Source organism: Rousettus aegyptiacus, unplaced genomic scaffold, assembly GCF_014176215.1.
Source record: "Rousettus aegyptiacus isolate mRouAeg1 unplaced genomic scaffold, mRouAeg1.p scaffold_m13_p_1, whole genome shotgun sequence".
In the NCBI taxonomy this organism is placed as follows: Eukaryota; Metazoa; Chordata; class Mammalia; order Chiroptera; family Pteropodidae; genus Rousettus; species Rousettus aegyptiacus.
Genome location: NW_023416284.1, coordinates 136,229,618 through 136,246,256, shown reverse-complemented (window position 1 = coordinate 136,246,256; position 16,639 = coordinate 136,229,618). Strand labels below are relative to the sequence as shown.

General features: G+C 38.0%; 1 protein-coding gene across 9 annotated transcripts in view; it reads right to left on the bottom strand.

Annotated features, from left to right (window-relative positions):
* The window catches only part of KLHL32 (kelch like family member 32), a 180,388-nt gene that overhangs the window by 23,125 nt on the left and 140,624 nt on the right, over positions 1 to 16,639 (bottom strand). For 3 of the 9 annotated variants that reach the window (XM_036220150.1, XM_036220152.1, XM_036220153.1), the window contains 2 exons: positions 14,293 to 15,019; positions 1,609 to 1,667 (listed from right to left, as the gene is read on the bottom strand). In XM_036220150.1, coding sequence (XP_036076043.1) covers positions 1,609 to 1,667; positions 14,293 to 15,019 — 786 coding nt within the window. Of the gene's footprint in view, positions 1 to 1,608; positions 1,668 to 8,496; positions 8,519 to 12,931; positions 15,020 to 16,639 lie in introns of those variants that run through there. The other 6 variants (XM_036220159.1, XR_004950743.1, XR_004950742.1 and 3 more) reach the window with 4 other exon arrangements.

The window sequence follows — 16,639 nt, the reverse complement described above, 5'->3', positions numbered from 1 at the left end:
AGTAATTGTTAAAACAAAAAGACACCAGATAGACTGAGGTCATGCTGGATATACATTTTGTGGCTAATCCTAAACGGGACAGCCAAAGCCAACCTGTTATTTTATGTTTTATTATCATCAGCTGATGAATATTAAATCCCCAAATCAAATCATTTGAAATATTGTCATAATCATGAAAAATATTTGTTACCAAAATAATAGAAATAGTAAATTTCTGCAAATATTTTCCAAAGTTATAGATATTCTGGTAGAAGAAAAAAGAATAAAAATAATTCTTCTTTTGGGGAAAAAAAGATAATAAATGTGCATGAGAAGTGGACAGAAGGAGAGAAAAGTGCCATTGAAATGCTTCCAGTTTTCAGGCTCCAGCTATTAGATAAAAAAGATACTCAAACTCTTCAGATACTTCTATTTTGGACTTGTCCTAGACACTGTTCTAGGACATTTTGGTTATACTGAGTTAAATAAGTTATTTTATTTCAGAATAAAGCCATAAGTATGTTCCCCTCCTAGAATGGTATGCCTTCTAAAAGGACATAGCAACAGAACAATTGAAATCCTTTCTTCGCTAAGTAGTATTCCATTGAATATATGTACCACATCTTTATCCAATCATCTATTGAAGGACACTTCAGTTGTTTCCATGTCTTGGCCGAATCGTGAATAATGCTGCAATGAACATAGGGGTACATATATCTTTACAGGTAAATGTTTTCCAATTTGGGGGGTAGATACCCAGAAGAGGGATTGCTAGGCCATATAGTAATTCTGTTCTTAATTTTTTGAGGAACTTCCATGCTGTTTCCCATGATGCACCAATTTACATTCCCACCAGCAGTGTGTGAGAATTCCTTCCCCACCTCCCCAACCTCTCTAACATTTGTTATTATTTGTCCTGTTGATAACAGCCATCCTAACAGGTGTCCCATTTGGGACATGAATGGATCTTGGGATTATCACACTAAGTGAAATAAGTCAGACAGAAAAAGTTGAGAACTGTTTATTTCACTCATAGGTAGATATAAAACTGAAAGCAACAAATGAACAAAACAAAAACTCATAGACGCAGACAACAGTATAGTGGTTACTTGAAGGAAAGGGAGGAGGGGAAGAGGTAGAAAAGGGGAAAAGGGGTCAAATATATGGTGATGGGAGGACATGTGACTTTGGGTGGGGAACACAATGCAATATACAGATTATGTATTATAGAACTGTACACTTGAAACCTATATAATTTTATTAACCAATGCCACCCCCCAATAAATTTAATAAATAAATATCCTTTCTTTGGATGCCTCTGAATATGAACAGCCACTTGAGATAACGGAAATAGAAGGCATTTAACTCATCAACATATCTTCCCTTTTTCTCTATATTAGGTAAAGCTCTGAAAGAGTTAAGGATTTTGTATAACAGAAAACTAAAGGAGCTGAAATTTTATGAGAAAAAAAGGCAACCAAAGAGCAGTTTATCCAGATGCTTCTTTTTCTCCATATAAGTTTAAGATGCTTGTGTGTGTGTAGTAGACCTGGCATTCCAACTATTACTGTGGAATCTTTTAAAATTCATGTTAATTAAGGTAATGAGCTTTTCTTATGTGATTCTTACCTGGTTAGGTTCATAAACCATTAGTCTGTTCTGATACTGTGCCGTGTTAGTTACTCCACCTGCAATGGATTAACATGTGTTAGAGTTTTTATGAATAAGAAATAGAATATTCCAACATAAGAATGAGATACAATTAAAGGGAAATTAGCTACTGCTGAGGATCTGTTTGTATACCCTTGTGGTGAACCCACAACATAATTAAGAAGCTTATTGTTGAAGCAGTTTCATTTTTGAGAACATTTCAGAAGCAATCCAGTTGAGAGCAAGCAACAAGTATCCTGAGATTACCTAGAGGTCCCCAATTCTGGCAAGCTGCTCTGCGTGGCCAAAATGAGGGGGCAAAGTATGTGGGGGGAGTGGGAGTGAACACAGCACACAGACAAATCTCTGCAATTTATGCCAGGGACATAGTTATATGGAAAATACTTGTCTTTAGCTAAAATGGCAATGCTATAGCTCTAACCTTCTGTATACTAGCACAGGAATATCTTGATATCTCTTTGGAAGAACTATACCTAAGAAAAGACATTACTTATCTAAAGAGATTGACAGCCACTGCTGTCCAATAGGATATAACAAGAGTCACAAATGTGAGTCACATATGCAATTTAAAATTTTCTAGTAGCCACATTAAAAAGTAAAAAGATGGTGAAATCAGTGGAATTAAACTTCATACGTAGAGTATTATCATTTCAAAATGAAACAAATGTAAAAAATTAGAATTTTTAAATGTATTTTCTTATAAGTCTTCAAAATCCAGTGTGTATTTGGCGCAGCCCATCTCGAAGCAGATCGGCCACATCTCACTCAGTTAGCCCGAGGTGGCTAGTGGCGACCAAGCTGGACACACAGTTCCAGAGCACTGCAGTGTAGGCGCTGCTGTCTCCAAGGTTTTTGAAACCCTCCTGACAACTGCTTAGATCCAAAAGACATGAGACCTTCTGCTTTTAGCTAAGTTTTTCCTATTTGTCTTCATCCTTCTTTTCATGTTTGTGGTGTACGGAGTCCTGTAAAACCCAGGAATTATTGATTCTACTTTAATTTTTACCATTAAATGGAAAACAAAAAAAAAAAAACACATAAAACAACATAGTGAAAAGATAATACTAGGAGTTATCAAATGTCAGGTAATAACAGAAATATGAGACCCCCCTCCCCCCAAAAAACTCTATCTTTAGAAATATTGCCTTATACATAGGACTAGAAACTGGTATAAAATGAACAACATTCTTATTTTAATAAGTATCACAAAGAAGCAGCTAATTTTGCAATAGATCTAAAATCGAGCCATACTAAAAATTTCCTATTGAAATTTTTTAAATTTAAAAAATGAGTACTGTTACAGTACTGGCCAAGATAGCCTTAACATACCCGTCATCTTGGCTAAACTTTAGATAGGCTTCTTCCTGTCAATAGGCCCCTGGCCTCTGTTTTCTTAGAGCATTTACTATAGAAAACTTTTCATTATAAATTCTTTCTCTGCCTCTTGGAGATATAAATAATTTAAGAAGCGGCTTGCAATTTTACAAACCAGGAATATTTTCCTCAAGGTCCTGGGAGCTATCCCATTGAAATGTAATCACCAAGGAAGATAATGCCCCTTTCTCCCATTTTCTTCAGTTAGGTAGGAGCCTAATTTTGATGGGTGCCAATCAGCAAACATATGCGGCCTAATCACAGAGAAAAACATTTACAAATTCAGGGATAACCGAATGTGCTCGACAGATCACATTGAGCACCCTTCCTCCAAAAGTCCATTAGCACTTTCCCACCAGCTCACCCCAGGGCTTAAACACCCTCCTGCCTCTTGTTTTTCAGAGGAGTTAATTTCAGACAGCATTCTGGTCTCTCTCAAATAGTGCCACATTCTTGAATAAAGTCTTCGTTGTCTGTTTTACTTTGTCCATTATAAGTCTTGCTTTGACAGTTCAAATACTTTGAATAGGTCACCACCATCAACTCCATGGCCAGGAGTCAAGTCAACCAGAAGCCAGAGGGTTAGTGCTAATCCTTAACTGAACTGGAATAATCAATCAATACTAATGGATACAAAAGGGGAGGGAACCTGTCCAGGCCAATCATTACTCTCTCATTCAACTCCAGTAAGAAGATTATATTTTTCATATAATTGACCATGGTTATTATTAACTGGAGGGCTTTTCTTTTTCTTTTCTTCTTTTTTTTTTTTTTAATTCTCTGAAGCTTGCAACCATTTTTTAAACTCAATGAAAGCTTTATCTGTGGGGGAAATCCAAAGAACAGAAAGAAATTAGCTTCCTGCCCTCAGAGAAAGTCTTCTCTGCTATTTCTCATTTGAATGTCTCATTTTAAAAATGAAATCAAAGGAAAAGAAATAACACCTAAGAAAGCTGAGGCTGAAATGCCTATGTAGAGTCAAAATGCATGTCAAAATACAGAGGTATGTTTGCTTTTTTCTCTCAACCTTCCTTTTCTTATGTGATTAAAAATTAAATGTCCAATAATTCTTTCTCCACATAACTACACAAGAATGATCAAATCTATTGAGACCTTACAATTTTTCAGTGTTAAAATAATTGCCAAGTTTTGAGCTAGGCCATAACCACCAGATTAATGTCTAACTCACCTGTAATCATTTCACCAAATGAGAAGAAAGAGAGGGCAAAGCTCCCACCCGTTATTTCAAAACTTTGATGGTTTATCTACTTGTTTTAGAAATATGGGACAGAATTAACATCTACTGCAGTAAACTATCTGTTTATGACACTATTTGAAAATATTTACACACCTATATGTATCAGATTCTGCCCATTATAGATTAAATGCACAACCAATGGATTAGAATATAGCTCTTACCTCCTCTCTCCCAAGCAGGGCACACGATTTATCTTTATGCTCTTCAGAATTATTATTTATAGTCTTCCACTGAGGCATCATATACATTTATAATACAGGTTTTTTTTTTCTTAATCTGCACTCAGTAAGTAGATTTCTTGCCCTTACATACAAATTTTCACTCACATGACAATGTTTAGAAAAGAGAAACTGGGTTACTAGTTGGGAGTAAAAATAAAAGTTCTAGTTAGTTATTTGGTTGATTACTTCTAGAATGTTAAACCACAGGACGTGCCTAAAAAACGTAGTGCTGTAACTTTTACCATGTCAGGATCGCAAGGGAAAAACCTTAGAAACTGGTTCTATTGCATTTCCTTCTAAATGATTTACAAATAAGCATATAAATAAAAAGCATTTCTTCTCAGTACAAAATATAAATTTTTAAAGAAGCATCCAAGTTCTCAGTCCACATTTCTTTAGCAGTGTTACTCATTTGCAGAGTTTTATCATTACATTCCCTTCACATAACACTTCACTTTTAGATTAATCTCCTGAAATGAGATGCTAAGGATTTGCATACAGATTTGACTATACAAAAATAGATATGAAATTAATAACAGTCTCTATATGTTTTAATTTCTCCTAGACTGGAGTACCCTTGCCTGCAGCAGTATTCCTGACTTTGAAAGTCATCAAGCTGATTTGTCTGCTCTGGGTTATGATGCCACATGCTGCTATACTGTCCCCTGCAATCAAAGCACTTGCAAAGATAGATTCCTTGCCATCGAGTATTTTTTATAGATTGGCAGTTTTGATCTCCCTCCCCCACCTCAGGGGGGATAATCTGCATCTTAACAGCTTTCTATAGATACATCTGTCATTAAATATGCCATCCTGTATCAGCATCCATTTTTAAAGCCAAGTTTTCCCTAACTTTGAAGTGCCACTGTCAAAGTTAAGACTTTTCAGCCAAAATCGAAAATGAACAACCCTGTCTTATACTTTTGCACTGTGACTTAAAGATATACTGCAGGTTCTCCCAAAGTCAAATAAGTCTTTAAAAACTGCCAGAAGGAATGAAAAGTTACCACCATGCTACCAGCAGTGAGCAATGCTTTCTATCATCAAAACAAGACTAAAGCATTTTTCTTAAGCTTCCCTGTTCGACTCCTCACAAAATGTGACAAATGGATGACTACATACTGGAGAGAGGATGACAGGTGACTGCCAAACAAGCAACCTTCGTCTCCACTACGGAGAATTCACCAACTCCCAAACTCGCTGTGTTTGAGAGCGACAGCTGGTCAATGCTGATAGCGCCTATAAAATAGTGTGTTTAGAAAAACAGCTTTCAGTATACATTGGTCGGGGTAGGTAGCGCTGCTAATTTTTTTTTTTTCAAAGACAAAATACCTCTGTTGATAGAGTCCTACACTATACTCTTTAGTAGAAACCTGTGGTACCTAATGCAGTGCTAGTACCCTTACTAGGACAAGCAGGATGCAAAGACCTGACTGTGTCCATGCTCTTAGGGAAGGTGCTCCAGGCTGGAATTCTGCCAGCCAGTTTACAGATTGTGGAAAACCATCTCAAGATCTCTGAGACTCTCTCGGAGGCCCAAGTGCTCAGCTTCTCGCTAGTTGAAGGAGAGAGTCTGGGGACCGGCTGTGGCATCAACAGGCTCCTTTATGACTCTATCCTTGGGGGAAGCACTTAACACAGCTAATGTCAGGTTCTTCACAATCAAAACGAAGATGATCTCTCATGGGTTTTTAGATGAGCTACAGTGCGTGGTACAGAGGCAATCCACAAAGGGAAGTTTACAACGTACTGTACTGGTTTGTTTATGGAAATTTCTTACCATTCCCACAAAATGTACAAATGAGTATACATGAAATTTTGAAAAATAACAAAATATGGAATACTGAATAAATGAATGAATTCTGTAGTCTCAAATATATTTCTTATAACTCTTTTTTTCCCTAATAACCAGAATTATTGGATGACATATAAGGGTATCAAAGGCTTTTTTACTTCTTTAATAGTTTAAGTATCTCCTTCATAAACTTGCTCCAATTCTCAAAAGACTAAAACTTCACACTTACAGTCTAATTATCAAAGGAATGACCAAGTATTTAGTGTGAGTTCATGTTAGTCATCTTTTTAAATAGAGCCACAGTCGTTATCAGTCCTTGATAAAAGAGACACCATGAGAATATTTGTAATAAATGCAAAACTAAACTTTTATTATCTATTTTATACACTACACTGTCCATATTTTGGGAGTGTTTATAATGCTACATAAACAATTAAAGTCAAGAATCTTTCTACTAAATAAGCATCTTTAATAGAAGCACACTTAATCCATGCATTAAATTAAAACTAGCATCCATATTACTTCTGTCACACTTGAGGAAACCACACAAATGGATGGGTAATTAATATACTCAAAATCAGCAGTCTCAAAATTACAAAATATCTATAAAGAAAGGGCTGATTTACTTAAAAATATAAATTATATTTGTTACCTAAAGTGAATACATATAAACTTGTGACCCAAAATATGTAAAGTATGCACCATGTGCTATTTTAAATAAGTGAAACAATAAACAAGAGTAAAATTTACCACAATGCAGATGTCAAGTGCCCTTTAAAATCGCAATAAAATTCCCTCTCCTATTCCTGATTCTGTAGAGAGCCGAATCCTGCCTCTGATTTCTGTCTGTTCCCAGCAGAGTGAAGCTCTCAAGGTATCCTCTGCTTGACCCTAGTATACCTGGCTTTGTTGTGTTCCTGTTGGGTCTTTTTTCTCCCTCCCGCCATTAACCACAGTCTTTGGCTATTCTCCATTTCCATACTGTAGCTTTAACTTTCTTCTCTCCTCTTGGGAATAAAGAAATGACATATTTCCCATATTCTTAGGTAGAATAATTCGGCTCACTTTTTATTCTACCTTCTTTTCTAGATTCATCTAGACAGACACAAGCAGGTCATGTAAAAAGAAAAAAAGGCTGTTCTCTTCATGAGAGGAATTCTGAGTCACTACTAGGGTGGACTTTTTTAAAATTCCCTAAATTAACCATTTTAAAAGCCACTGACTACTATAATATGTAATCCTTGCAGAAAACAATGTTCTAATCTAAACCAACACATTTTAGAGCAGCTCCATATTATCACTAACATTTTTAACTTTATATTACCTTTATGTTTTAGAAACTGAATTATAGAACCACATAAAGGAAGACATTCTATGGCTCAGCTCTGTGTCCTGAGAAACATGGTCGGTTAAACAATAAAAGATAACCAAATGGTTGTTGATCCTAAACAAATCCCCAGGTACAATTACTCTCCTGTGTATCATTGACTTTCAGCCACATCACTTGGAAGTTCTCTTTAAAACCTAAGCATGTTTTTGAAGATCTTTGTTATAGTGATAAACAACTGGTTTGAGTGGTATCATGGGGAAAGCATGATTTTCAAAAACCAGAAACACAGAGGTCAAATTCTCACTTTGTCAAATACTACTGTGTGATCAGGGAAAATCATTTTACCTCTCTAAGCCTCATTCCCGGAGCAGCAGCTTGAGGGCAAACAAAGTGCTGCTTCTCCACAACAAAGGGAGGCCAGTTAGGATGAAAGCTCTGCTAATTTTTTTGGAGACTGTAGGTGATCTGATTACTTTCTTCAAACCATTTAGCTCATTTAAAACGATCGTTGACTGGTTCATTTCTGTTTGGCCACCATCTCAGTTCAATACTGTAGTGGTTTTGTTTTAATCTCTTTCAGACGGGGAGTAGTAAAGGCTGGGGAACAAGCAAAAAAAGAGGAGAAAGCAACGATGCTAGGGCAGCTGGTTGCTACAATAAAACAACAAATAGGATTTTATTCTTAGCGGACATTTCATTTCAGTGGAAACTTTTAAGTGGACATACCAAGTGATTAAGCTGCAAACTTTTACCGGGCAGGTGGCTTCAAAACATGGCTTCATCAGGGACAACAAACAGATTTTCTCTTATGTACTCCTGCAACACACTCAACTCTCCCTCCACCAAACCTTATGCCTTTGACACTCACCTAACTGGATCCCAGCATGCTGGACTCCTTCCAGGAGGTTCCATTGGACTATTCTCAGCCTAAAAACCTTCCATCATGAGTGAATCCCAGGATTTGCCTTCTCCAGTTATCTGCTGAACACCACCAAAAAAATAGGACGCAAATTTGCAAACTCTGTTGACACAATTTTGTGTTTTTCAACTTTAGTATGGGCTCTGACAATTTTTTTTTAACATGTCAGTTCCCTCTGGTTTTTTTCTGAGGCTTTTCTAAGGTTACTTTCCTCAGGCCCTCTCCCTCTTCCTGGCGCTATACAACCTCGACAGGCAACCCTGTCTTTCACTTGATTCCATCCAGAAGGAAACTCCTCAGGTTCCTGCCCCTCACCCGTGAGTTTACTTAGGTCCACATCTGACATTGTCTCCTGCCCTCCAGGCTTAAAGCTCCGAGACTGAACCCCTCCCAATGCCCTCATGCCTGTTTGGGCCCCCATGTCTATTGTCAATACTGTATCCCCCCCGATTTATCACCATTTCTGGCACCTGGGAGGTGCTCTCAGCATTTACCCACCAAAGGATGCCCCTATTCCCTTCACCTTCCACTGCACTTTCTCCTTTCCCTTATCTACGTATTTGCTTAATGTACTCCTATCTTAAAAAAAAAAAAAAAAAAGGAAAAAAAAAGTCCCCTCTGAGCGTGGATCTCCTCCTCTAACTCACTTTTTATTCTACCTTCTTTTTCTAGATTCATCTAAGAACTTCCTTCTTTTTTTATCTCCTACTCTCCTTACTCTCCTTTTTTTTTTCCCCTAAAGCCAAAATGCTATTTATTAATTTATAATGAAAAAACCGTGCTGTCACATGGACTTGAAATATTTGTGTACCTAGAAATGGCACATTCTCTCCCTGCAGGCAGGAGCATCATGGTCGGAAAGTTAGTTGTCTGGTAAGCTCAGATTCAGGGAGTGAAGTTTACATCATATCCCAACCCCTGGTAAACCTGCAGTTTGCACTTCCTCACTTTCCATTCACACCTTCGACCACTGCATCCTAGCTTACAGCTTCTTCCACTCCCCCAAAACTGCTTTCTCTGAAATTACCAAGGAGGTTCTGACTGAAAAATGCAGAGGAAATATTTCGGATCTTGGTGTCCCTGTGGTATTTAATACCTCTCGCCGTGCCCTTCTGCTGTGGCTTTGTTTCTATAATACCCCTCTTCCTCTGACCATGCCCATCCCACATTCTCAATCTAGTTCCTGAGTTCCCCCAGTGCATTGGGAGGGGTTCAGTCTTGGGTAGGAGGAGGGACCTCTCAAGCTCTAAGCCTGGAGGGCAGGAGACAATGCCAGATGTGGACCTAGGTAAGCTCATAGGTGAGAGGCAGGAACCTGAGGAGGTTCCTTCTGCTCCCTCTGCACCCTCCTTGCCAATGTTTCCCAGCCTTCTGTCCTGGGTTCCTTCCAGACAACCTCTTGCCCATCAGTCTCCTCCCATTCTCCATGGCTTCACTGTATCTCAGCAGATTTGCTGTGAGAAAGAGAAGGCAAAGTCCTCTCTCTGAGTCTGAGGGGAGGGCGTTTTGAGGAAAGTGAGGAAGTTATAGTCCGTGAAGGACAGAGGGTAACACACTAGTGGTAGGGTATAGAGCAGTCTTGGGGAGCTGAGTGTGTACCCATACCAGCCCTCCTGTCAACTGGCCTCCCACAGAGCTCAGCTGCACAGACACAGGTGGACCTCTGGGTTGGTCTGACATTGTGTGCTTGCCAGAGGGCAAGAGAGTCATTGTAATAGTTGGACCTTGAAGCCAAGGCCGAGGACAGGGAGGGTTAATGAGTGAGGGGGAAGTAGCCAATAGACCTGAGGCCAAATTAAGGTGAAGGTGCTACAGACTTGTGAAACCTCTCATGTCCCTTGCACTCCCTGCTTTGCACTACTTCTGTACCTTGGAAATACTTCTACTATCACAGGTAGTGTATGCCATATAATCATCTGCTTAACAGTCTGCTCCCTCTATTATATTAAGAGCCCCAGCATAAGACCTATGTCTTATTCTGTTATTCTAGCACTAGCCCAGAACAAGACTTAATGAGGATGGAAAACTTGCACAGCATCTCCTGGTTGGTAAAAAATGGAGCAAGTGTCACGTGTGTGACTGTAATCTGACCTCAGTGAATCGCAATCCAGCCTTTGCCATGACACTTGTTAATTCTCAATATCTTATATATGATTTTTGAGATATAATTTTTTTGCACAGGTAGAGCAAATCTAAAGCTCAAGTATTTTTTAAATGTTAATGAAATTTTACATTGTTCTAATTTTAATGAATACTAGAAAAGCCAAAGTCCCTTTAGTAGGTTTGAATAAATTAAAGTTATTTAAAATGGGGCAATGCAAGCTTCATCTAAATTTAATCAAGGTGAAACTAAATATATTTTCTAGGGAGTTAAGAAAGCTTTAACAAATGTTCTTTCATTAATGAGATATCTGCAAAACTCTTTGATTGTCAGCTCCTAGAGGGCAGGAAGGATGTTTGCTGAATTAATCTTATTTATCTATGAACCATCACTAGACATAATAAGGATGTAGCATTCACCAAAAGAATAAGAAAGCACTAAATACTGCTTTTGAGTAAACGCAGTAACATTTGTCTTACTTTTATAGTTTTAAAGCACTCATTTTGTGGTTAGCTTTTTCTCACTGTCTTGCTGCCATTTGACAAAAATGAAAAGGAAGTTGTTCTGCAAGATGAGCTCAGAATTTTCACTCACAAAAAAAGGATCTTTTTAGTACTTCACAAACAATATCTTAAAATGGAGAGAAAACCTTTCAAAGTGCAACTGAAGGATATTCAATGTTTATTTTACTTCAGTATTGTGAATTTCAAGCAGAAATGATGTAGAGCATTTGTGAATTGAGTCACAATGTCAAATGCTACAGGAGCCTGTAAAATCTGACTGTCTCTAACATCTTAAATGCTAATAGGTATATTCACACAGCCTGATTTTCTGAATTCATTTCTGCTTGTCTCACTTTAAAAACCATGGCCAGGTTTTAAGGTGTCCTGTCCCCAAAATGGACAGAGAAAGGGAAGGGGATGTGGGGAGGAAGTGAGCATGCTATAAATTATGAGTCTCTAAAGAAGCATTCATTTTGTGTTCTATAGAACAAAATTAAGGTACTAAGATTCACATTCTGTAATCCTTACCACCTTCACCTCAGGCAAAGCTTGCAAAACACCAGAAGTGTGCCAATAACCCAACCTCCAAGAATTAAATTGGAAATACTTGATTATTTGGTAAAGGATAAAGAATAGCCTCAAACATTTTCGTCTGCTCCAATAAATCAGGGTAGCACTTCGGAATCAGCGCTAGGGTAAAACAAACCTGTTTTTTTTTTTTCAAGGGGCCCATTAGCAAATCTAGTCACCCCTCCCTATCCATGGCTAGATTCACAATTGATTTATTATAATCTGGTCCTGAGGAAAGAGGCAGACAACTGAAGGTATTAGAAATGTCACTGGTGATTTCCTCTTCTTTCCAATTAAAGCTATTGTACTGTACACAGGAAAGTGAGTTTTTCATCTCAAGTACACAGTAGGGAGAAACAAACCTGAGAAAATTGTGATTGTTTTCATTAAGTATGGTTAACACAGGCAGCATGTATTGGTACAAGAAAGGAACAAAGAAAATGTATTTCCTTTCACAGTAGGAGAAAAACAAAGGGATATAGCAATAAGATCTGTAATAAGTTGATACATTTAATAAAATAGAAAAGGAAATATACAGACCCATATTGAAAGAGAAGTCAGCTTGATACCAGGATGATAGATCTAACTCATCTAAGATAAGTTTCTGTGATTTCTTAAGGCCTCACTAAAGCAGGTATTAGGTAGGTATATCTTTAAGATTAGGTAAGGGAAACTCCAGAGTTTTTTAAAAAGCCAGTTTTATAGCCAAAAAATTAAGAAATACTTATAAAAATATTCATGAGAAATCTAAAAAATTTAGAAACTATTGTTAATGTAGGAATGCAGTACATTAACAGATGAAAATTAAATGAATCAATAGAAGGAATGAAAATTGGAAGAAAATATAAATTACACTGAGATTCCATATTGTTTTATCTAAGTCAAATACAGAACTGTTCCTTCTATTAGCAAAGGTGTATTTTAGCTAAATTTGAAGTTTCTTCAGCAAAACTAATGGGAGATAGTCCTGGTGTTTTTTCTTAACTATTGAACATGTATTTAAAGAAAAGGGAATAAGTCACCAGACAAATGAGGCTTTTATTTCAATATATCTATATATACTAGCATATACACTTATATCTATTGTTTATTCAGCACATAGGACCAGTCATTGTTGAGTCCACCTCATTATCCTCTTCCTTAGTCCAAATCTTAGCTTCATTCATAATTGCCAAACACTTAAACCCTGACCTGAGCTGTTTTTTTTTTATGAAATTACCAATAACTGAGGCACTATCTAGGCTGTCTCCCTGGTTATCAAGGATAACAGAAGGAAAAAATGGGCAGAGTTCAAATGAATTTAGTTTAAATGTAAGAGAGAATTTTGTCAGCACAGATGTTAAACAACGAAGAAGTTTTCACAGGTGAACTTAAAAATGATGGTTTCTTCCAAGTACAAACATCTCAAAGTTACTCAAAGTAGAGCAGGTCCTCAAATAATGTTGTTTTGTTCAACGTCATTTTGTTATAACATTGATGAGATGCCACAGGAACTTAACTCTTGTTTATGTCAATTAGCCAATTGTATAAGTGGTTTTATACATCGTTTCACTGAAAGTCGCAACACCTATCAACATTAAGTGAGAACTTACTGTATTTATTTGATTTTCCTCTTTGTCCTTGACATGGAAATTCAATAAGTTCCGTTTGGGTTACAAAATTCTCATCCGCCAACTAAGAGAAGTTGCAACTTTCTTCCTCGATTGGTAAACCTTTCAAAGGGAAACTTTTTATGTCTTTTTAATAATAGAACTGGAAACACAGGTTAATAATAATTTGTTCTTGATACATATGCCTCACAGACTCCTATACAAGTGGAAAAGCAACTGTGAGGGCTTTGAAGGTGTATGTGGGGTGGATCAAATAAGACTGGCAATGAGTGAACGATTGCTGAAGCTGGGGTTATGAGTACATGGAGTCCATTATACTAGTCTCTCTATTTTTCTCATAATCAAAAGATTTTTTAACAAGTAAAAGAAAAGAAGAAACTAAAATAATAGTATTCCTCAAGCAATCAGGAAGAATGGGAGAGTAAATAGGAATGAAAGATTAGGATGGCATGACTAACTACACAGTTAATACAAAATGTTATTTTAGCCAATAATTTAAATCCCTTCCTTCAATACATAGATATATACCCATTGCTATACTTCTTCAAATGGGTTTACTGGGCTTTTATTTCTCCTGCCCTGTCTTTGATGAAAGGCTCCTAGCCAGGCAGCCCACGGTGAAAGTAAAAGCAAAGGACCTGGATATCTACAAGTCATACGATATAATCCACGAATATCAAAAACTGACAATCTAAACAACAAAAGGTTTGGTAAAAAAAAAGGTGTGATGAGCCTTGAAGGTGTGATGAGCATCCTGAATTTTTACTCCACTAATCTCTCAGGAAGTCACAGAAGTCTATTACATTGCTCTGTATAGAGAAGGTGCTCAATAAATAAATGTTAATTAGCTAAATGGCATCCTTGGCTCATTAATTTCATGACACTAACAAAGCTTGACTTTTAAATTTATGCCACAATGGACGTGTTTTTAAATAAATCCAGTACAAGAGGCATGTTCTACCTGATATCCAAAGAAGACCATCTGCCACATATCCAGCGTGACATGAAAGGGATCGGTCAAAGGACTGCACGAAAGTCCATTTGTTCTTCTTGGGGCAATATCGCTCAACTGTGGGCAGAACCTGGCGCAGTTCATTTCTGCCCCCAACTGCATAGAGGTATTCATCCATGGCACCCAGCACAAAATGCTCCCGGCAGTTTTTCATGGGTGCTATCTCTGCCCAGGAATTACTGCGGGGGTCATAGCGACAGGCAGTCCTCACGGCACACGTCCGGCCACTGGCATGCTCAACTTCCCCTCCTGCTACAAACAGGAAGTCCCCCATGACTGCCACACAGTGGTGGCTCCTTCCCACGGGCATGGGGGCCAGCTCACTCCAGTTGGCAATGGCAGCTATGAGAGCATTCTCTTGATCAACGGGATTGAAGTACCGAAGTTCCTTGACTTTACAGACTTCACGTTTTTTCCCACCAATGATATACAGAGTGTCTGACTGGAACCTTGGTTTGGTCCTGCAAGTCTGCCACACAGGCTGTGCATAGATGCTCTGGTGGTATTCCAGGGCCTCATTGACAAGAGCTGTTGCGGTCTCGCTTGCCTGGACGAGGGGGTGGGACAGGGCAACGGTATGTAGAGTATCCACATCCATCAGGCCAAAGCGGATATACTGCAAGAGCTCATCCATGTATTGGTAATGGCAGTTGTGTTCCAACCACCTCACGGCTAGCTGAAACAGAGGGAGGTAGATGAGAAGAAAACAAAGGTAAGAAAGAGAGCCACAGCAATGGCATAGGCAGGTCACCAGGTATTCTTCTAGGCACTTCATAATACATTGTTTTCCTAAAAAACCATGTAACACTGGAATCTTCTGATACCCAGTTGAGGATTTCAAATATTTTCTATATTAGCCAAAAAATAAAAAAATCACAGAAGAACTCAAGACTTTGTAGGAGTTAAGAACAATGTTAAGCAATAGTGATGGGGACTTAAGGTATCACTTGGAGTGAACGATAATCATTTTCAAAAAGGAAAACAGCCTGTCCCTTTACGTTTCATGCATGAGAGTCTTGGCACATCCCATCCTCAGGAAATGGTAACGGTGAGCAGTGTCAGCACAGCTCACACAATATATGTCACCCATGAGACAAGGCGCTGTATCAATACAAGTAATGTAAGAAAATATGATATCATCTGAGACCACAGGGTATACTTGAGAAAAAATCAATATTACACTAGTAGAATGATTCAGAAAAGAAAAAGGACTTTCCCCCCGCTGCCTCTTCAGTAGTTATATCAGGGAGGAGGCAAGAGAAGAAAAAGAAAGATTGCAATCTATTGATTTAACTTTTTTCTTAATTACTTCTCATCTTCAAGATAGTTGTTGTTTGCTTATATAAGATGCCAGTAATTTGTTAGTGGTATTTTCACAGAAACAGTATATAGAGGAGACTATCTTTGTTATTATGAACGCAATAGCAGAATGTAATCCTAACCTTTTTTGTTTAGGTCGAGATCTCTTTCAAAAAGGAAAGGAGTAAGAACTTCTGGTTAAAAATAGAATCCCTTAAAACCAAAGCAGGTACATTAAGTCATCAATAACAAACTAAATAGTTTAGAAAAATACCATCAACAAAAAACCAATTCATATTATGGAGCACCCGAAGTAATTTAATTAATTTGACTTCACATTTAAGTTTGGCAAACCTGGCCACACACCAGCAATAAAGAAGTATATCTAATATCTCTGGTCGACATATTTAAAACAGTATTCTTAGCAGCACTTTATAGGACTCGATCTCCTGACCAGCGGTCCCCAACTATTTTTGGTACCAGGGACCAATGCTCCTATGAGAATCTAATGCCTGATGATCTGTGGAGCTGAGGTGGTTGGTGATGCTGGCACTGGGAAGCGGCTGCAAATACAGATGAAGCTCTACTTGCTCTCCTGACACTCACCTTCTGCTGTGCGGCTGGGTTCCGAACAGGCCATGGACAGTTATCAGTCCATGATCTGGAGGGTTGGGGATCCCTGTTCTAGATAATATTAATGTGGATCTGAAGGAATTAGCATGAAAAAGTCAAGCAATGAATTAGAGTACTGAATCATTTTGTCATGCTTTCTTGGCTTTCTGACCAATGGAATTGGGGTCCTAGGCTTTCTTTTTCAGTTGATGCATATCACTGAGGAAAAGTCTACAGAGGGAGTGAGAAGGAAATGTAGTGCTCTCGAATCATGAGCTGAGTTTTCATCTGGTGAAAAAGATCACTAAACACTCCAAAGCTCTAGATGATTTCAGACCTTCAGAGTTTCTGTGTCCATTTGACAAATGGCTCCAGTAGGCGATGC